Source organism: Orbicella faveolata, unplaced genomic scaffold (genome assembly GCF_042242905.1).
Source record: "Orbicella faveolata isolate gen_17 unplaced genomic scaffold, um_ofav_v1 contig_1, whole genome shotgun sequence".
Classification (NCBI taxonomy): Eukaryota; Metazoa; Cnidaria; class Anthozoa; order Scleractinia; family Merulinidae; genus Orbicella; species Orbicella faveolata.
Window position 1 is genome coordinate 16,236,357 of NW_028301536.1, and position 22,959 is coordinate 16,259,315.

Here is a 22,959-nt window from a genome sequence, read left to right on the forward strand (position 1 = left end):
AGTCTGCTGAGTCTGTGGGGCAGGTTCCATTTCTCCCGCCAGTCGGATTGAACTAAGCCAGAATTCGTTTGCGAATAGACGAGAGCAACCAACAAACCACTGTCTCTAAAGTGAAAACCAAATAAGTGTATTGTTGGTTAGTCTCGGCGAAGGGGTAGTGATTGTTTGGAGACGGGTGGATTAATCATCGGTTTACTAGTATATGCAACTGAATCAGATCTATGGGTCTATCCTCGAGGCGAACTCGATTAGTTTGCGAGGCGATCCAACCAGCTGAGGAAAATGGAACGATATTTTCCGATCAAACCGGGCCAACCGAGAGGAATAACAATTACCGTTTTTTATTTCTTTCCCGAATTCCTTTCATAAGTGAAATGTACTGAGGAAGAAGTAAGGGCAAATTCTGAATATTCCGGACCTTTCCATTTGGGACAGCTATTTGGGACCTCATTTGGCATAGTGAGAGCACCAAAATTTTTCCGCCTTGAGAACGCCATCCAATCAAATAGTCGCAAAGAAAAAAACATTCGGTGCGTGGTCAACTCGCGTGGTCGCAAAGGGCTTGAAAAATATTCATGAGACGAACTGCACTTCGCGGGCGTTGTGGCAAGAAGTTCATCTAGCAGAAATCTTTTTTTTATCCTCACAAGTTGCTGCAAAATCCATCAACATTCAGCGTAGGATATGTCCGTACATCAGGAGCTGCTACCAAACACAAATACCTGCAACAAGATCTCCAGTTGTGCAAAGTAAGCTTACTGCAACCCAACTTCTCAAGCACGTGTGGCATGAAACAGAGATGCGAAAGCGCTTTCGAGGAGGATACAATGGTTTCTGAGTCTTTTTCGAGGTAAGAACCATATGTAAAAGTAATGCTGTATTTTGTACTGAGAAATACCTTGGAAAGCTCGAGAGCTGTAGGAAACCTATTGTACATTGTTGAAAAGCCAACAACTAGCCCTCGTCTAGTAGTGTTTTTATTCTCAATGTTTGACGCTGGGACTTGACGCGTAACGTTCATGTTTGTCAGAACAAGTATTTTCTGGCAGAAAAGTGACGAGGAAATTGTTATTCACCGGTTAAACTGAGACTTTAGTCACTGTACGTTGCCATGATGTAAATGATTCGAGTTGGTGCCCGAGTTGACACTTTCGGTAACTCATGGGAGCGGGGTTGGTAATAGGGACGGCGCTGATTTCAGTTTGGACGTAAACATGTTCATTTGAATGTGATACAATACATTTATGAAAAACAACAGATACTTATAATTCAAGAACTGTAACGAAAGGGGCACTGATATATATAAAGTCGTAAATGGGTCACAATTTAAATTACCTCTTAGTAACTGCGACTCCCAAACCCATGGGTAGTATAGTAGTGGTGAAATTCAAAACAGCATGTTTGTAATTTCAGAAACTTCCCCCAGGCCCCAGGGATAGATTCAGGAGGTAATTGCCCCAGCCCCTTAAGGACGGTTGTGCAAAAATTATCCAGTCGATAGATTTTTTAAAAATTTTTACTGCCGTCAGATAATGAGTTACATGTACTTGTGCCAGAAATGCCAAAAAAAAATTGGGGGTCACCTACTTCATTTCAGAGATAAAGCTTGTGGAAAACTACCCTGAGTTTGAAAAATTGGCGCACGTAGTTCAGGATAGTCTGCAGGGGTTTATAGTTAAAAATATTCAAGGTGAGTCAATGGAGGCAAACAATCTTAGTCATATTTTGTAGAAGTGGGTCTGTTGCGTTAATAATTCCAAATGTTACCTACGTTTTCACAAAGCTCAACCCTTCAAGAGGCATTTGAAACTGCCGCACAGAAAAACGAAGAGCTAAAAAGAACGGAATTTGATGGTGCATTTTGCAAAAAATTCAAACTTCTAGTCAATAGATTTTCTTCATTTTTTCACTAAATATAGAAAATCGGTAGAGAAAATGATAATAGGGTCACTGAATGTCCAAGATTGTTAAATCCAGGAAAAGCTATACATGCAGCAATGACCATTTGCCCTATCATTGTTCATTTTATTACTTAGAGCGCACTCTCATGCATGAGATGGCATGTGAATTTACATGCGCAGTAAGGATGTGCAGACACAATTAGTGTGAACGTCCTTAAGGCGTGTGAAATGTATGTGTGCAATATAATAGGTGTGCCAAATCCAAAGAAACTTTTGCCTGGAAAAAAGGGAAATGGCATTTCCAAGCCTCTAAAAATACAAATTTCCCGCAGGGCATGCCCCCCAAACCTCCCAATGGTTTGTGCCTTTGGCACTTGGTTAACTTTCTGTTCTGTGCCTTCATGTACAGTCACCAAGAGCAGTTCTTTTCAGAACTAACCCTAACCTGGCCAATCACACTATACAGTGTTTAAAAAATGCACATTATTGGGTCATCAAAACTTTCTCTTGTGGCGGACAAATTTGCTGGTAGAAGAATGTTTTTTAAATTTTGGGGTTTTAAGTAACAAACTTTGGCCTGTGTTCTGGTTGCCAAATTTTCAAATTGAGTAAGTGAACTTTGATCAGATGCTGAATTGCAGTGAAAACAAGGGTAGTGTTCAGATTAATGGGAGGGACTATAGACTGTCGAATGGCAGGAGATTTAACTTATTAAAGACAGTTTTTTCCTAAAAAAAAAAGTATAAAAATATTATTGCATTTCCAGAGGTGCACTGCGCATTTGTGCATATATGGTCTTTACCCCCCTGCCTAAGATTGATGAAACATTCCATAAATCCCAACACCACTGTCATGACTGAAAGAAATTAGATGTGAAATCTCCGTATTTCCCCCACCATTGCTCAGTAAAATCCCCACTATCCGCAGGGGTTTGGGGGTCGGGGTCAATATTGTTTAGTGCATAACCAAGTTCAAGGGCCGTACTGTGATAGACCGTCGACATGCTTGTATCACTTGTTTCGTGCCTGTGGTGGCTTACTACAGTTTGTTTCAATAATGTGCACTCTGATTGCCTGCCAGACGTCAATATTTTTCGCACCGGAAAAAAATGATGCAAGTAACCACGGGGGTTCAAAAGCAGTTTTCACTTGAGTGTTGAAAGTAATTTTCATTTGCTTTTGAAATTTGAAAGGACTGCTCATTGGAATAGAGGTGGGGGTGGGGGGTGCTCATTGAAAAATCTGACATTCTATCGGGAAAGCTTATCAGAAAGGAGGGACTCATTGAAAGTACAATGCAAGGGTCTAAATCAAATCATTACTGTCAGCAATATCATAACTATGTTTCTCCTCTGTCAGTTATATTTGTTGCCAATCTTACTGTGCATTTGAATTCCTTATTTCACATCTTAGTTTAACATTAATTTTGAATCCTTAACATCAAAGATCTTTTCAAGAATTTGCTATTAAAAAGGCTGCATTCTTAATTTAATCACTGAAGAATAACTGTAAGAATGCCTATAGTAAGTCATTTAATTAAAGTTAAATTTCTCTTTTTCTGATCTTTTCTTCAAGAGAAGAGATACAAAAATGTATAGCTGCGACAGTGGCAGAACAAGCACTCTCAAGGCCACCCTTGACAAGATTAGTTCAGGTAACTTGTTCTTTTTGGTTGTTTGTTTGATCTTGAAATGTGTTTCTTTTACACTTTACACTTTCTTTCTATGCCACTTATGTGAATTTGGTGTTGCCTGGAAACAATATCTGCTCCTTGCTGTGTATGCTTTTGTATACACCTAGCTGTGCAGAATGCATTGAATATAATGAATATCATGAAGATGAACTACATGTACAACTTCACAAGAACCAACATTAAATTATTACAAAATTGACCTTCTCAAAGTTGAATCTGGTTAAGTCAATGGTGAATCAAAAGGTCTGGGGGAAGGGTGGAGAATGGCATGCTCTCTGTCCTGTACATGTATATTTAATCCCACACAGCCAATCATAATGTTAACAAATGTACATGTATTAAATGCACAGTACATGTATGTGCCATTACAGTGTTGTAAAAGCTTGAAGCTAATTAACAAGTTTGCAACTGGTGCCATGTGCAGAAACCCATTTGGCTTTTGTTTTGGTCATTTTCTTGGAATGCCTGGTTATCAGAGACTGAAAATCTGTGTTAAGCTCCAACACTGATTTTAGCTCCAAGTGCTAATCAAGAGCGAGCTTGGTGATGCCCCTTTTTTTTATTGAGATTAGAGATCAAATCCCCCATAAGGTTACTTCCCACCTTCAAGGGCACAAAGGAAATTGTTTTTTTTTTCTTTCTTTGACAGAATTTAAGTCAGTCATTTTATCTGAAGTTTACAAAAGAAAAATATTAAAAATGTCAAAAAGCGGCCAAGTAATTTAAAATTAATAAGTTTCTTTCTCTTCAATGCGAGATAGAAAACAGGTTGCGAAGCAATGCTTTTCCTGGAAAATCAGGAACGCTAGGAGGTCCTGTTGTTCCACTGGTTTGCGGTTTCATAAGGTGAGATAATCTCCTGGTGTAGTGCAAGTTATTTAAGAATGTTTACGAGCTAAAATCTCGCATTTGATTTTGGGAGGAATACCTCCACTTTGAGCGAATTTATAGGGTATGCAGATTTGATGGATTTTCGTTAAATTTCACCAGAACATTCCAGGGGTAATGACAAATGAAAGTGTGTCGGGAAATTTGGATATTTAACATATTTTTCCTGTGGCGTCCACTTATGCAACACGTCTTGTATATTTTTAGCTATTCCAACTTAAGATGTGGATGTCTAGACAACCAATCAGAATGTCGAAAAAGTCTGACACACTTTTGTTGATTGATGCCTTGTGAATAAGATTGTGCAGCCATTTTGCTCATATGGCGGCATCCAATAGCCGATAAATTCAATAGAAGAACCCTCTGTCGTTTCATACCTTACTTGCTCCTGACATTTCCTAAAAGAAAAACTTGCTTAAATTGTATTTTTATTGTAAACTACATTTATTGAACTCTCTTCTGATATATAGTTTGTTGGGGTTTTATTGAAACTGGTGTGCGTACAATTTTTTTTCCCGAAGGACACCGCCCACGAAGGTGGGAAGTAACTTTAAATGTTTCAAAATTTAAGGCAGTTCTGAAATCATTCCAATGAAATCGTTCTCAACACGATAATAACAATGTGTTTGAAAGTCTTGACAACTGTTGCTAACCACTTGGAAATAGATGATTGCAAAATGTCAGTAATGGTAACTTTGTTTTTATGTACTCTGTAGTTAACCCTAAAGCATTATAAATAATTGCTTTTTTTTGAGAACTTTTATTATTGTAATACATTGTTTGTTAATCCCTTTGTAGACTGGAATACATTGCTATGATGGGGTGCATCGTGAATTCAAATCAACTGTTGGAAATGTGCTGTTCAGCTCATTCAGCAATGGTGAGTTCATGATTCCTATTTTACTATCTCGTCTTATTTAAGATGATTTTTACAAAACATTCAAGTAATAATGGCAAATAATAGCAAAAATAAGTTACCTTCACATGTGCTTGGGTTGGCAATTTGCTTTTCTAGTGTGGTGCTGTGCTGCTCCTTCCTCTCCTTCCTCTTGTAGTACTTCCTTCTCCCCAGTTCTGAGCTTGGGAATCTGGGTTTTAGTTACATACATGTATTGATCACTATTAATTTTTCCTCTGAACATACATGTACATGTATGGCTCAGCGTTATGGGTACCAGGGCAAGTGTGGGCATACGATGCTCGTTGATGGGTGTGGGTAAGGCATGCCAATGGGTTGTTCTAGTACCCAAGTTTATTTTTTCAGGCTTGGTAAATTAATGAACCATATTTTTTTGTCAGACATAATTCAGGCCTGAATAATTCAGACCTTATTTGGGCCTAAATCATTTCAGACCTGAATTGTAGCCTAATAGTAACCTGAACAGGATGTAAACACACATGATATCCTTGAATGACCCGATTTAGGCAATCCCATCACTGTTTCTAAAGGCAGCTATGCACTTTTAAGTTATTTTAAGATCATGGTTATCTAAAACTTAATTTGCACCATTACTAAGAGTACATCCCAAAGTACATGTAACTTAGGAAAAGTACTATTATTGCAGGCCGAGACTAGCTTCAGTTAATATACATGTAAGATGCTCACTAACTGTTTTCATGATCTTTTGGGTCAAATCCTTTCGGATCTATTAACGATCATTGCCTGTGAGCTCAAATATGCATATATGCATACCAGTGTGAGAAGAATATGAGAAGAATTCAGGTGTCCAAGCAGAATAAGAGATTTCCATGACAATGATAAATAATTATTAGCATTGCATTAAATGTTTCACTAATTTCACGCCTGATAAGGGCTACAGTACCAAGCCTTAAGAATTTGAGTTCTTTAAGGCTTGTTTTTAAGGCCTATTAACACAAGGTTCTCTTGCACACTTTTGTCAGGCCTGATTTTGCTAAACTCAGGCTTTAAAGATTGGGCCATAATTATTAGGTTACCACAAGGCTTGGTATTTTCGTACAGTAGACTTGACCAGGGCAAGAAAAGTTTGAAAGCTACTTGTTCAAGGGCAAGCTGAAACTCAACTTTTTTTTGGAGCCCTTCACTGTTTAAAATGGCATACATTTTTCTGCTTAAAGATTTAGCATTTTTGACAGGAAATCAAACACTATGATCTCAAACAATATATTTTTCTCATTTAAAGACTTAGAGTAACAAAAAAATCTGTAAAAAGACGTTATAGTATGTTCGTTCAAAGAGACTTTCAATCTGTTTTCTCCACTGATACATTTAATTTGATGTATGTTGTAAATATACAACATTACACTGGGTCATTTGGAGGTTTTCAAAAATAATTATATGTGCTTACATAAATGCATTGTATGTACCTGTACATTTGTAAATCAACAAGGAGAAAACTTCATAATGAGAGCTTGCAGCTTCATAATGCAGCATCAATCTTCAATCGCAGTTTCATGGTGTAATAAACTTCCCTCACTCCTGTAAAAAAAAAATGTTAAAAGGAAAAGAAATATACAAATGAACAAAGATCACAATAATTTAATCATCATATGTTCAGATAATGATACCCATTGGAATAAACATCACTTTTCTGTGTGAAGGTGTGCACATCTTCCTCTAAACATTTACCATCAGATACAAATAGCATTGAAAATTTTTTGAATACATTAGTATTGTGCTATTAAGTCTAAAATTTAGTTACCAGGGGAAAGGGATAACTTGTAATAATTGAAATTTTGTGTTACCCTTCTTGCCCTTGTGTTTTTATTTCCCTGGGGTTCTTAATAAAGTCTCTTGGATTTTGCACATGATGCATACGAAAGAGCAAAAGTAGATACCACTAGTAAGTATCATGGTTAATTCAGAAAATTATCTTCCTGAGAAACCTTACATGTAAATGGACAAATTCTCAATCGCACCTTGTAACCAGCCTAAAATAAAAGGTATCAGGATGATACAGTGTACATGTAGATACTGTTCTTACTAATAGTATAAACCTTTGTCTGGAAACGCAAATTCATTCAGCTGTTATGGTCAAGCATTTTATATTAAAAAATAACCAAACAATGTGTGACAAGAAATTTTTAAATGTCAATCCCTGTTAGTGTTGTTTAATTAACATGAGAAAATTTGCAAAAACCGGCTTTGTCTTTGTTTTGGTCATTTTCTTTGCATTAAGTGTTGCCATGGCAATGGTATAAATTATTCTATTTAAAACTCCCTTGATTTTAGCTCTAAAGACCTACATGTATTACTGAGGAACAAGTTTAGTAACCTGCATATTTTCATCATTTACTGAAGTTTGATCAGAGACATTTTTTTGGCTAAGATAAAAAAAAATTCTGAGGAGGTTCAGAGTCTTCCTAAATGTTTTAAAACTTTGCAGAAAGTTGTTCCTTAATACATGTATGGTCACAAGAAATGTGATTGAAAAGTGTTGCAAAATTATTGCAAAATTATTGCACGTAGTCATGTACTCTGTAGCACTGTTGAAGAACTTCAAATTTACACTTGTACTGTTTTGTTAACCTCTTTGTAGACTGGAATTGAAATGATGTGGCACCTGATGAATTCAACTCTAGCAGCAGAAAAATAGAAATGTTCTGTTGATCATTTGACAATGGTGAGTTCATGGATCTTACAGTATTTATAACTTTGGAGTGTCTTTTTTTTTTGCAAGTACTCCAGCTTTTGTTACTGTTGTCTTTGAAAACTTCATTTACTAATTTGTACATTGTTTTGTTAACCTCTGTGTAGACTGGAATTGCTATGAGGAAACATCTGCTGAATTCCACTCATTCATCGGAAAATGTCTGGCTGAGCACATTTGACAATGGTGAGTTTGTGGTTCTTTTCGTACTGTCTTCAGTGTTTATGTTAGATGTCTTATTGGCATACAGTACACAGTTGCATGCGAGCCAAGTGGCCCATCAGGCTGGAGCTTATCCCAGTTTCTGTAGCATGAAGTGACTAGGAGTATTTCTACTCCCCCCTGGATGGGATGCTAGTCCATTGCAGGGTTACCCCCAGCATTAAGTTCGCCGGTACCCATTTATACACCTGGGTGGAGAGAGGCACTGGGAGAGTAAAGTGTCTTGCCCAAGAACACAACACAATGTCCCCGGCCAGGGCTGGAACCCGGACTGCTCGATCCGGAGATGAGCGCACTAACCATGAGGCCACTGCGCCTCCCTTACACAGTTGAGAAGGGATTAGGTTTTTTTGTAGGTCTTGTTTTTCAAACAAAAACTGAGGTCTTGGAGTCTGAATTTTCAATTGACTGGCACACTGTACATGTACTTGTTCTCCTGACTGTGCAAAAACATGACATCAGTGATATTATGTTTACATGGGCCATTTTTATTGGGCATTACATTTGGACGTAATTTATTACATCCGCTAATCTGTGTGTTACGTAAAAGTTAAAAATCCATGGAACAGCTGTCTTGTAAAGCCATTGGTTGAGGCAGGACTTCTCAGAATTTTGAGGAATTTTCGTTATGATAATCACTTTCTCAAACTCATTAATAATTCATCAGTTGAAACAAAGAAAATCACAACCGTGAAGGAGGTTTGGATACCTGGTTTTAATTACATGTAGCATAGATTTTGACGATTTTATTTCTCCGTTTACTCCTTAGTTTTTGTTTCGTTTGAGAAGATCTATCAAACAGTTAAGACAGTGTTTCATGGGTTAACCAAACACCTCAAATTTCATCAAAAATACTCTCTTCTTGGTGTTTGGATATCTCGATGAAGCACTGTATCTCTTTTTTGATATATTACGTGAAATTGCATTTTAGCAAAGACTCGGGACTTCAAATAAAGACTTCAGCTGGCTGTGATGAAGGAAGGTCATTTTGAGTTAATCCAACAAGGGATTTTGTAACATAGTTTGAAAAGTAATTATATTTTGCCTTTCACTCTAAACAAGGGCAATAATTTCACAGCTTTAGTGAAAATGTCTTTCACGTACCAATTTAAAGAGTTTTTGTTGCGACTTCATTGAACTACAGCCTTCATGTTTGTGATCTTGAATAACCTTCAGTGTCTTTTGTAATTCTCGCTAGCTGCCATTTTAGTAGCCTCTTACACTGGGTTCGATTGCCCAATTTACAGTGCAAATTTATCACGTGATTTTCAAAAGCAAACAACTTAAAATGTAAAGGAGATTTGGATTTGGATCTGTGAGATCAAACTGGATGACCTTGAATGACCTTCAACAGGGTGTGATCATCTCATTCTGATGCAAATTAGCAATGAAAGTGATTTCTTAAAGTGAAACAACTTTTGAAGATTCCGACCAAATTGTTGTTTATCAGTAAGTGGGGATATAACACGATTTTTGGCATAGAAGCTTGATTACAAAGAGCAGTCAATTTTTCAAACTTGTCCCAGTTCAGTCTTAGAAATAAACTGAATTGTCAACATGGCGGCGATAAGGAATGCTTTAATTTTCAAAAGGACAAAATGATTTGCTACTTACTAGCAGCTTTTGACGGGTGCGGACTTCTGAAACTTTACATGCATTTCTTAAAGAGATTGTTTATTCTTGTTCTTGCAGAATGCGCCTTAATTAGAAAGCACTGCATTGTTGACATGGATGGGTATATTTTCCATAGGTTAGCTCTTTGTTCAATATTGCCGCGGGACACAGACACAGATTCTCATGGATTCCCGTGCGCGCCAGAAGCCTCAGGACATGAAGAAGCCACGAAGAAATCACGGCGTTTGGTTTACGTTTTATGTGGATCGTTAGGTAAAGAATAATTATTACACAGAACCAGTATTAAGCCTTTCATTTCCAAGAACAATTAGAGAATCAAATTCACTCCAATGACGAGAATTTAACTGAGGAATGTTGCCGTCATGTACGATTAAATTCTCATAACTAGCATTACACGAAGTGCATGCTCTTCAGTAAGGAGAATTAAGATTTTAAATTGGTAGCGCGCGGACCCATGTTTTGAAAACCAGAGACTTCAATTTGGCGAGTTGATGTAACTTTTTCGGAGGAATTTATCTTTCACTTCTCTACGGCGCAATTGAGTGTGAATGTTTCTAAAAGATCTCGCCGTATTTCATTCCTCCTGAGACCAAATTTCATTGTCGGCCATGAAGCTGTATGCAAATTTTTTAAACATCGTTTCGTCTTATTTTTCACGGCACAATTAATTGTGATTGTTTTTGAAAGTCTAATCGTACATATTTTCTACCAGAGACCTAAATTTGTTGTCGGTCATGCAACGAAGTTAAATTTTTCAAGGTAACTTGTTCTTCTATTTTACGGCGCAATTAATTATGAATGTTTCTAAAAGATCTCGCCGTATTTTCCCTCTCCAATTAAGTAAATTCATCTTCGGTCATGAAACCGTATATGGATTTTAAGAAGCCATTTTGTATTGCATTTTAGGGCACAATAGGCCACGTTCGATATATCAATATTCTAACACGGCTCCGAGGCTTTCGGGACAAACGTCTATATTTGGTGTTGTTTTCTTTGTATCCGAGTCTCTTTTGGGAATTGAGAGACAAAAGAAACTTTAAAAAAATGCAATTTGGAGCTGAAAGCCTCGGAGCTATGTTGGAATATTGATATATGGAACGTGGCCTTTTACTTTTGATTTGTTCTGAATTTCTCGCCGTATTTTTTGAACTGCTAGATTTTACTGCAAATTACGCAGAGAGAGAATTCACGAAATTTCGGAAGCAAGCAACTCAAATCATGAAATATTACCATTGCGCAAATAGCAAACGAACAGAATTATTCTTTAAACAATACTGAATTTCTGACCAAAATTTTCTTGTTATTCAAACTACTCTAATTACGTTTCCCTGTGGTTTCTTTGCATGGGTCCGCGTTTATTTTGTATTCATTCGCTTTGAAGACTTGAAATCGCTGTAGTTGAAAGAGAAATTATCTCTAAATTTGACCTGACTTGTTGTAATATTTAATGAACAGAAAATTTCCGGCAATATTTTTTTACCTCCGTAGTAAACATTTTTGCTAAGAATGAGACAAAATATGTAATTTCACTTTTTATTTTGAGAAACTTATTTTCCTTTCTTTGATTGTTGTAATTACTACTTAGATATTTTTCAGACTTAGTAATAATTGTCAACTGTTTTAAATTATTACTTTGGTATATAGATACAGTGAAATTTTACGACTCGTAAAATTACTCTGTATCTATCGACCTTAGTAGTTAGTTAAACAGTTTTGATACTTGTAAATATCTTCTCAATAAAGATCACAACTTGTAAATCAGTTAAAACCTTATTGAACTGAAATAAAGAAACAATATTGTAATCAACAAATGAGTCTTGTGTCACTTAATAAAAAAAAAATGCGCGCTTTTAATGGGGCCTGGAAACTAGTCGAAATGTAGGCTATCTCTTTTACTATTTTTTGACTATGTAGGGTTGCCGACGCGGAAAAACGTTCTGCACTTTTAAACAGGGTCTAGTAACAAGTCAAAATAAAGGCTGACTTTTGATGGGACAAATCTGACTGCAAACTGCAGAGATTTTTCCCGCCAAAAGACTTAGTTTATTTTTGACAAATTTCTAGACTCCATTTTAAAGCGCAGACTTTTTCCCGCCAAAAGACTTAGTTTTTTTTTTTGGAAAAATTTCCAGGCACCGTTTAAAAGCGCGCTCTATTTTCCCGCCAAAAGATTTAGTTTATTTTTGAAAATTTTTTTAGGTAAAAGACTTTTGCTGACGGAACTATCAAAAGCCATTTGTAACAGGCGCAATTGCCAGCAAAAAGACTTGTAATTTCTTTCAATAAGTGCAGACGAATAATCTGAACGAACGCAATATTTCGCCCTTAACGCTTTCTGTTTTTTTGCTTTGATGCATTTTAAACTTGGCAAATGTCCAGCGTGTTTTCACTTTCCCGATTAAATATATCTGTGCGTATTCAGCAAAGAGAAAACTTCACGATGAGAACTTGCAGCAGCTTTATTATACAGAATCGGTCTAAAACGCAGTTTAATGGCGTGTTACACTTCCTTCACTCCTGCAAGAGAAAGATAAAAATTAGAAATATAAAAATAAATAAAGGCAATGACAATTAAATCGCGTAATATCGTGTCCAATTTCGATAACTGAGGAAGACAAACATTAACACTTTATACCAAGGCGTGCACATCTTACCCTAAGCACAAGCATACGACACAAACAGCTCCGTAACTTTTTTTAGAAACATAAAAATTACGCTGTAAAGTATTGGAAATTCGGTTGTGAAGGCGAGGCGTAACTTCTTTCTATTAGTCCTTGTGTTATTATGCTCGCGGATTTTTTTAAATCTCTTGGAAATTGCAAGCCATTTATGCCGAGAAATAAAACGTTTATTACTATACAAATAACATGACAGCTTTATGATCCTTTATCATTGGGGTAGCAAAATTACTTCACGCGAAACCTTAAAGCCCTGTTTTTCAAACTTTCTTAAAAATTTAAATGCAACCTGGCTAAAATGAAAGGCATCTGGGTAAAACATACACTTCCAACAATAGGTGCTTTATCTGTAAATGTAAATTATGAGGAAATAACGTATATTGTTGTCTGCAAATCCCAAATTCGTTCTGTTATGTTAATTAACTTACATTATGTTCGAGGAAAAATATTGAAAATTCTGTCCGTGTTTTTGACCACAAGGCATCACTTCTTATTTTGTTTATCGAGACGAAAACCCCACATCTCAAAAATATATTTTCTTTAAGCCTTAAAACAAGTTGATTAAAATCTGCAGTAGCAGCGGATTTTTCTTCATAGGAAATGAGAAACAAACAGAATAAATAACAAAATTGCGGCTAAATCGACGACGACGCTTCTAATGATGTTGAGCAAACCACTGAATGAAATAATAATTGTCTAATAATTCCCCCAAAAAAGTCACATCAGCATTGTTTGACACAGATCGTCAAATTTGGCCTCTTAAAAATGAAATGTTTGAACAGGAATTAAAAATGAAAAACTTAAATGCCCACTTGCATGATATAATAGCATATTGACGTTTGAAGAATACTGATGCTAACATACTAAACAATTAAGTTTCAACAGGGTCTCTGACTTAGAGAAAAACACTAACATGAAAAAGAGTTGAGATCGACTTTTCTAGTTAGCACCACTCTCAGAGAAGATCTGAACGAATCAGTTTCAAAGAAAAAGGTTGCTTTTTCTTTATTCTCATTTCTATCTATTTCACTTAATCACAGCCGCAATTTGGGCCGACTTACATTGCCAATTTTGCACTGAACGATGCTCGACTTTAAAATTACCTCTTGATAGTGTGAATACCAGCGATCATATGAAAATCTATCATTACGCCTTGACAAACTTTTTATGTTAAACAGTGCCATGCCATGTTAAGTACTGGAGTAAAAGCACATCACAGAGCTTAATGTCAAGATTTGTTCACATTGTTTCCTCAGTTGTGTTAGCTTCGATTAAATTCTGTTTTCAAAATTTTCCAGGTATAAATTAATGCAACTTCTTTAACCCCACCAGTATCAGTAGTTCGTCTTGTGTGATCGTCTGGTAGTTCTGAAACGAACTGCATGATGTTGACAGTTGACGTTTCGACAGTCTCAGCAGAAGTTAGTTATCTTCAGAGCCAAGTGAAAAGTGTGCTCAATATACAAAGTAGCTGGCTTAATTTGCAAGCAATATTTCCTGCGATTTTTTTGAATAATTTCAAAAATGACCGAAAATCAAGGGGACATTCTTGCCCGAAACCTTTCGTTATTACTTTGTGTGAATCATGTTTGTGGTCGACTTAAAAATTTTCTCAAATTCCAGTCACGATTTGAACAGTTGAGCCCAGGTTTTCTTTTCGTTACGTCTTAAAAATTGATTGAAACTGAGATACCGTTAAATGCCATGTAACAGCTCGTATAATACTTCATGACGTAGTAAAGTTGCTTGTGAAACTTGTGCGATGTTCTCTCGTCATTGGTTATCCTAATGAAGGAAAAAAAAAGACAGAAGATAAGCCAGATGGCCTAAAGACAAGTACTAGAGTTAAATTGTGGCTGCAATAAACAAAGCATTTTAAAAACAAACAGCACACTACAGCCGATACACATATAAGAACGGATGCTCACCTCTGATTTGGAACCAGTGCGGGTGGCACGGGCAAACGAGTTATGATTTGCAGTCCTCAGTCCTTTTGTTTGCTCACACAAAGTAAACGGCCTAAAACGAAGACCAAAAGAGTTGAAACTGCAGCAACTCATGATCAAGATAATTTGGCAGTCCTTAACGAAAGTTACTATTGAATGAAATCGGTGAAATTACAAGCTTCAGTTAAAATACTTAACTCCCCCTCTAAGGGAAAAAGTAACGAACAACCACAACAGCAAGGAAAACAACCAACGCAGAAACAAAATGCAACAAAACAAAGAAAACTTACTGATGTGCTAATTTATTATTCCCAATATTTAACAAACACTTTATGTTTAATTAGGAGATTTCATGATAAAAGAAACATCAGTCGCAGGATACCTGCACTTTAAAAGCAGTCAATCTGTTTTTCTTGACCAGTTGATGAAAGAGTTTTCAGATTCCAAGAAGTAAATCGGTTTGTGATTCAAAGAAATTTTCAGCTAGTGAGTGAGTGAAAGAGCAATATTCACAGCTAAAATTGTACATATATTGACTGACTTGAATGGTGTAAACTGTGCGCGTACTGTTGCAACTGGCAAAAAGTTGAAAAACTAAGTAGTGTGTGATTTTACAGTGCTTTCTACAGTTCTACCAACCTGGCAAACTTCAAACGAAGACGCACCAGCCGCACTGAAACCGTACAAGCTCGACTAAACCTCGGCACGTGTACCTTGTCATCATGTCAAATATATCGTTGTTTCGGTCGAATAATCGTTACCCGGCCACGTAACATGTCTGTCTCTTTCCACTAACATCATAACTGTCGGTTTTACAAGGTTAGGTTAGCAAACGTTTCACTCTTTTTGTAGAAACGTGGATGGAACAGGAACCATCGAAGACGATGGCGGATAACTGAACATGAGATGAATAATTATCAGCATCAGCACGTGCATTTTGAATATTTGCAATGGAAATTATTGACCGAGAGTGATTTCGCACCAGAAGAAATTTGGTTGGTAGCGATAACGACCAGAAACGATTTTAGTGAGATGATGGCAGCACAAAAAGACCAATGTTATATGAAATCAAATTAAGATGGATCAGGCAATTTAGAAGAGAGAGTCCTGCGCGTTCGAATCGTGGGGTTCACGCAAGAGAAACAGACTGGATATTGTGTGAGGAGTAGGGAGGGCTTTTTTAATGTATTTTTTGGCAGCTAAAGTGGCCTGCGTAGTAGGCGTATAAAGGGGATGGGGTGGAGGAGGAGAAGAGATTTCGAGGACCCCACCCTTTATTTTTTTTTCCCCGAATTCTCTTCCTTCTCCCCCACTCCCCTCCCCTTTATACGCCTGCTACGCAGGCTAGCTAAAGCTGATGTAGCTTCCTCTCTAAATATAATTTATTTAGTTTATTTATTATTTATGTTGGGCGCAAATTTTGAGTCAACTGCCACGGTCTTTACATCATCAAAACACTTTGTAATTTGAATTGAGAGAAACATTGGGACGAGATATTCCAGTTCTTAATGGCCAATCAGAACACACGCAGAAACCCCTCCCCCAGGTTTCCCTCCAGCTCACTCAAACACTGATATGACTGTTAGAGAAGTGACCGATGACATGACTTCATTGTACGATACTCTCTCGTCCTCTACGCTGTTTTTAGCAGGAAATTAAACTAACAAGAGACGCATTCACAGCTAGAGTGTGTACTGGTAGCTTTTGAAATTGCATGACTTGTCTGAAATTATTACACAGTTTCCTGCATGGTGGACTATGTTTTGAAACCATTTAATTTTCTTCTAATCTTTACAGGTATTATCACATATCACTAATTACTTTTTCACTTCCATTGTACTGGCCTTGGAGAACAGCAAAATGAATTCTTAGCAGGAAGAACAGAACTTTGAGAAGACGTGCGTTATTATACGATGGATTTGACAAGGCTGAGAGCTAGGGTACAGGATATGAGGATATCAAAAAGCCGTCAACTGGGGATATTTTTGGTCTACTACTGGATGAAAGCAAATAGGGCAATTACTATGAAAAATATTGATATTTAAACTTTAAAATTGATAACGTTTTTCACGATGGTAACTTCAGGGCTCATAAATAATATAACATCTCAGACTGGATCAATTTTGAAAACCAGGTCGTTTCGCAACTCGGCTCGATATATCTGGAAAACTTCCTTCACACCAAATCCAATACTGTCACGAAAAGCAAAAATGAATATCAAACAAAAAGCTTCATTAAAGAAACAAAGAATGACAACTGACATCTCCAACAAAACCTCGAGCAAATGGACAAAGTTATATTTAACTTTTCTGTTCATAAGGGATTACCAGAATATCACAGTAAATTGAAAAAATACCATATAAAAACATGTTGAACTGTTTTGCTCACGATAAGCTTACGTGGTCCTACATAAGCTTCTTCTCTCTTCCCTTAATAAGAGGAAAACAAACAAAATCAACAGCAAGAATACCGAATGACAAGCAGGGGAAAATGCAAGACAAGGAACGTGTGGAGAGTGTTATGTATATTTTATTAGGAGCGCGAGCTTGGTGGCTTTTTTGAAGATATTAATAGTTACAGTCGTTTCCCTCGTTTCGAACACATTGAACCTCGCTTGCGAAGCGCGAATGTGCCTCCGATGCAGAATTTCGACGCTCGCTGAAGAGATTTCTTTTGAAGACCACCTGCAGAAACAAAAACAAAACAAAACAAAAAAAAAAAACTGAGGAGCAAACACTTATGCAAGTCGGAATGGTTAATTCATTGGCAGACACTTATGTCTACCTTATTGACAAACATTGTCTCAAAGTTAAATTTAGGTACTCATTCTTGGAAGGCTATCATGCATTCATCGACTCTGTGGGCATGTTAGAGCAGAAGGAAGATGCAAATTATGATGCGAGTTGTGTAAACGTCGCTTTTGCTAAGTTTCCACCCTTAACGTGGACAAAACCCCTGGGTTGTACAATGAAACTTCCTGCCCAAACCGGCTCTTGTCGTTTGAAACATACATGTACATAGAAAAAGGACGTTACTTTTGAAACATTGCAAGTCAAACTTTTAAACAGTTTTTGAACAGACGGGATCCTCAACGGTTTAAGGTAAGAACTGAAGTCTTTAAACATATCTCGTCGGCGTCTGAAGACACCTGGCGCAAATCTGGGGTATATTCGCTGAGGTAACACAATTTGTCTTCATACGTGAAACCATTATAAGCAAAAACATACGGATATAAATGGAACTAACGCTATATTCGGTACTTTCGCACTGTATTTTCCAGAATGTGATAAAAATTCAATGAAAATGCTACAACTAGACGAAATGTCATGCGGCTGTTAAAAATAGAAAGATGTCCCTACTTGACTTATTCCGAAGGTGATTCATTCAAGGAAATATTTAGACATGGTGTCTCAAACTGCACGAGAACGAATTTCGAAAACAGAAAAGACTGAAATACAGTTTTTGCAATAAATGTTCTCTTGAAAGGAAACACGAATGAGAGGATGATTTCAGGAAATTAAATATGCCATAACAATCAAAATTCCACATATTGCAACCATGAATTTAATTAATAGATTAAATTCTTCTTTGGTTAGAGCACGTCTGATGACGTCATATCTCAAGTTAATTCCCCACCATACGCAACGTTTTGGACTTCCTTGCACTTAATCGCAAAGATGAGACCTGCCATGATTATAGTTTAGTTTGTTCGAGATCTTAACACGCTCCTGGACGCAAGGTTGACTTTTTACCATCCGTTGACTGTGCCGTGAGACATTGAGGTTATTACAAGGTGCGCCAAAGTTCTTAGTTACCTTATCGGTTGTTCTTGTATTTTTCTGGAGTTAGGGCCATTTGCGTTTTTCTGGGATACAAAATATATTTCGACTATTCTGCTAATTGGAGAAGAATGCCGGATCAAAGTACCGCGAAAAATTTAACAACTAAATTATGGGCTGATGAGGTGATAGTTGATGAGGCCGAAGACCGAATGAACTATCACCTCATAGAAATAGAGAGCGAATGATTTGATTGTCTTAAATGATCTACATTTATCTTTTTTTCAAATAACGGTTTTCAAGTGTTTTTTAACTCGACTATACATCTCGCGCGAGATGTGTCAATTTCTAATTACAAAAAGCTTGCACTGAACTGTTCGCGCGCTCATCAGTAGTTTATTGAAAACTTTATAGGTTTTAAAGTCGCATAACGATGAACATAATTCTTGGAAATTGAATTATCCAGTAATATTTCTAAATCTTCTTCGAAACATCGGAGAAACGAAAAAGTCGCCATTATGTAGACGACCTCTAGCAACGGCACAATGATGCTTGATAGCGTACGACATCTCAGCCAATCAGATGGCAGTATTTGCTTTAGTTTAGAATTACCCCCAAAACGAATGTTTACGCTCAATATTGCAATTGTTCTTCTTTAAATGAACACTTACCTCCATCACTTATGTTCTGGATTGTTCCAAACAAAAGCCTCCAGCTTGCGGATGTGTTAGAAACGAACTTATCAAGATAATAAAACAAAGTGACAGTAAAATTAGTTTCTTTCCCTTAAGAGATAATTTTACCTTCAAAATCGGATGATAAATCTCCTTTACTGGTGTGACTAGGTTACAAAATTAGAACTTCCTCTTTCTATCTGTCAAATTTAGTACGCAGCTGTTAAAGATGGTAATATATGTCGCCAGTATGTTAGCTATAACAAGTAACCACAAGATGTATATATTCTTTTCATTTTTTCATTAAACCACAAATTAAGAATTTGCAATTTTGTTCTTTTAAACGTGAGTTTTGGTCTCATGAGGCTACATTTCTCCTAAATAGCCGCCAATAGTTGCATTTAGTTCGTTTATAATATTACCAAATGCCACCAAATATTCAAATAACCAGAATAAAAAAAGTTACAGAGCAAAAAAAAAAAAAAAAACAAAAACAAAAAAAACCGTTTTGGGAATGAAATTTGATTTTGTCACCACAATGTTAAGAAATTTTAAACTGCTATTCTGTTGAAATTTCAGCTGAACGTGGTATTCTTTATTTCTTCTTTTTGGATGATTAAGACACAAAGGATAGAGGATAGAGTCTTGACAGTCCGACACTGCATATATCGGCTTTTGATTCACGTGGTAAATAATTATCTCCAGATTAACAGCCAGGTGAAGGCCAAATTAGTGTTTTAAAAGAGAAGGTTCGAGCATTTTAACGAAATTAGCCAATTGCAGTACATTGACCCTGGATCTTAAGAATCGCCTCCTTACCCAACACGACTCTAACTGTTGTTCTTCAATAATACTCCGCTGCCCGTGGTATTTTCAACTTTCTTCTCGGTGTTTGGAAATGTGGTCAAACACGTTCTTTCGTGTTTGATATGTTACGCCATACACATTGAGCGAATCTTGACTCTTAACTACATTTGAGTCGCAGTCGATGTGTTGTCGAACCTTTCAACAATTAAGGCTAGGTGACTGGCAATTAAGGTGACTGTTGTGGATAATGTTAAGTAATGAATGCTTTACATCCTTTACATGTGAAATTCACTTCAGGCCCTAATATGCTAAAATAAAGCTATTAATGAGGAATAAACTTCTCAAACTCATTAATAATTCGTCAAACTTAAACAAAGGAAATCAAGATGGTGATGGTGTTTGGATATCCGATCTTAATTAGGCTGGATTTTTACGATTTCTTCTTAGGTTTAGTTTCGATTGAAAAGATATATCAGACGCTCAAGACAGCGTTTACCACATTTTCAAACAACTCGAGGTTCGTCAAAGATACTCCGCTGTGTGTCGTGTTTTCAACTTTCTTCTCTGTGTTTGGTAATGTGCTCAAGCACGGTCTTTTGTGTTTGATATACTACTTCACTTACTTCTAGAATGAAGGATACAACCTTGACACTGCATATATCCACTTTTGATTCATTTTGTAAATATCTTATCTCTAGAAAACCCGTGTGTCAGATCAATAGCCAGGTGAAGAGCACATTAGCAATTCAAACGAGAAGCTTCTCGTAAAAGTAATTGTTGCTGTCGAATTAGTTGTATTCCGAACATCTGTTTCTCAGCCGGAATATCTCATTAACCGAGAACTGCTTTTATTTAAGGCCAATCTACGGAGTCTAAAATCAAAAAAGTTAACATCACCACCACTATTGGCTAACGTCATCTTCAGATTCTTAAACCGTAACCTCAAGCAAGTGAAAATGAATCATTTCCTTTGCTTCAAGGTAAGACATTATTCCGAAAATAGAGATAACATTTGTACAATCGTTGTTCGTGGTGATGTCGGAAAAAGTGTTTTTCATAAATGAGTGCTTTAGGTTGAATACAAGCGTGGTGTGGCAACAATATTACTTAAAGAAATTATGTCCAAATACATTCTTAATCAACCAAAAAAAAAGGGTATCTTCGCAATGGGTTGAGACTTTCAACAAAATTAGCCGTTTAAAATACTCGACAATACGGTGACTCTGCAACCTGAGCGACATAATTCTCGGCTCCTTACTCAACATAACTCTGCCCATTGTTTAGCCCGTGTTTCAATCTCACGTCATGCAAATTCAGCGGTTCTTGAACCTTAACAGCGTCTGAGTCGGAGTCGATCTGGTGTCGTAATCTTTTTGCAATTAAGGCAGGCAGTTTCGAAGCACGAAAAAGAAATGGAACATTTCGAGTCAGTTAGTATCGACGAAGATTTATGGAGTGTTTTCTGCTTTTGTGAGAATATGAATTCCTCCGGAATAATTCAAAAGTAATTTAAGACCGCAGTCAAAGGCTATCACTAGTAAAAATAATTTATTGGTTATATTTCTGAAAGCATAAATGGCAATGGAACAAAATTTAGCACACAATTAGGTTTTAACGTCCTGGACATTTGAAAGTAGAATTGGTGCTTCTGAAGGGTCACTTGACATTTCACGTGATGTTTAGCGGAAAATAGACTTTATGCGAGCAATTGGTGGCGGTTTTCAGTAATATCATCTAACAAAAACGCATTTTAGATGCAGGTCAATTGTTTCCATCCTCTCACGTTTGTAATGACCGCCCCGCTTTTCGTAGAAAACGTTTATAGGGTAAAAGGCCGCTTTTTTCAACAAAATTCGACTTTTGATCACTTATATCTTCTAATAGCGAAATCAACGTAGATCATTCCAAACGTAACAAGGTAGATGATTTAAACTTGCATCGAAAACGCTTATTTATTGATCAATAGAATGAAGATTCGCCACCAATTTGCCGATTTATTAAATTTTAACAAAATGACACGTCACGTGATCAAAATAATATGTTAAGGCAAGGCAGGACGTCGAGTTTTATAATCAGGAAAGCTTTCAGCTTGGCGAAACAAATGTAACAAGAAATATAGCTGCCGAACCATAATTCCACTTTACCGGCATTCCTATTGCTTAGTAAGGTCGTCAGCTAGATCATATTCAAGTGTTTATTCTATTTAAGCCGCATTTATTTTGACCCACGTCACATCCCTAGAGAATATCATTGCCTTCACTGACAGTAAGTCCACATTTGCTTCCTCTGACCAAAGAAGGTATATATTTCCTCAAAAGGAAGTTAGAAATAAGTTAAGGAGATGACAAATAAGTTATTTATTAACTTTGAATGGCAGCCAATAACGACTTTGACTGTATCAATATATAGTGTAAGTGGGCACGAACTACAGTCTGTTACTTTTCCAAGTGGATCTATCTCGTTTTGTTTTGCTTTATTCTGTTCTGTTTTTGTTGGAGTTTGTTCAGATGTCGACGTTCTCTGCTTGAAATCCTATGGCCGAATATTACTCAGTTATTACTAATGATTAACTAGCAACAGCAAAGTTAAATTTTAAAATTAAAACGAGGAAACTTTATTTATATTCCGGAGGTCAGAAACATCTGAACGACATCGACCGGACTAACAAATTATAATGGAATATTTCTTGCCGTGACCTATCAAAAGAGGAGTTTGTTTAAAATGGCTCTTTCATAATGACTAAGCTGTTTACGGTTCAGCCCCCACACTATCATTCTCAATTATATCCATAACGCTTACAATGGAGACCGATGGAGATTAATGTGCATTTTTTTTTGCTCAATCTTATATTAACTACACTGATCTAAACTGTGTGATGGTCAATATTTTATCTTACGACTTATATTTTCGACGTGAGGCATTATGTGGACCTTCGACTGGCCTGTTAGAAAATAACCTTGTAGCCAGACCAACGCCATAATCTGCCAGAGGTAAAAACTGAAACCTTTGGAAATCTCAAGAGTCGCGTGATCCGGGACACCTGCGCAAACGTCTTCTATTAAGCAAAAAAGATAAAACATAAGTCCATAGCAATTACATGGACCCAGT

The 22,959-nt window shown here is 36.8% G+C and overlaps 1 protein-coding gene and 1 long non-coding RNA gene across 2 annotated transcripts; one reads left to right on the forward strand and one right to left on the reverse strand.

Moving 5' to 3' along the window:
* Positions 1–570: 570 nt before the first annotated feature.
* Positions 571–11,778, forward strand: LOC110049176 (uncharacterized). Its single transcript, XM_089292242.1, has 7 exons — positions 571–850; positions 3,476–3,554; positions 4,351–4,439; positions 5,280–5,361; positions 8,000–8,083; positions 8,218–8,296; positions 10,083–11,778. The coding sequence occupies exons 1-5, from the start codon at positions 789–791 to the stop codon at positions 8,054–8,056; spliced, it is 369 nt and encodes a 122-aa protein (XP_089148368.1). The 5' UTR covers positions 571–788; the 3' UTR covers positions 8,057–8,083; positions 8,218–8,296; positions 10,083–11,778.
* Positions 11,719–17,364, reverse strand: LOC110049225 (uncharacterized). Its single transcript, XR_002296728.2, has 4 exons — positions 15,231–17,364; positions 14,574–14,664; positions 14,339–14,430; positions 11,719–12,484 (listed from the first exon to the last, which is right to left on the reverse strand). It is a non-coding gene; the product is annotated as an uncharacterized LOC110049225 (long non-coding RNA).
* Positions 17,365–22,959: the final 5,595 nt, after the last annotated feature.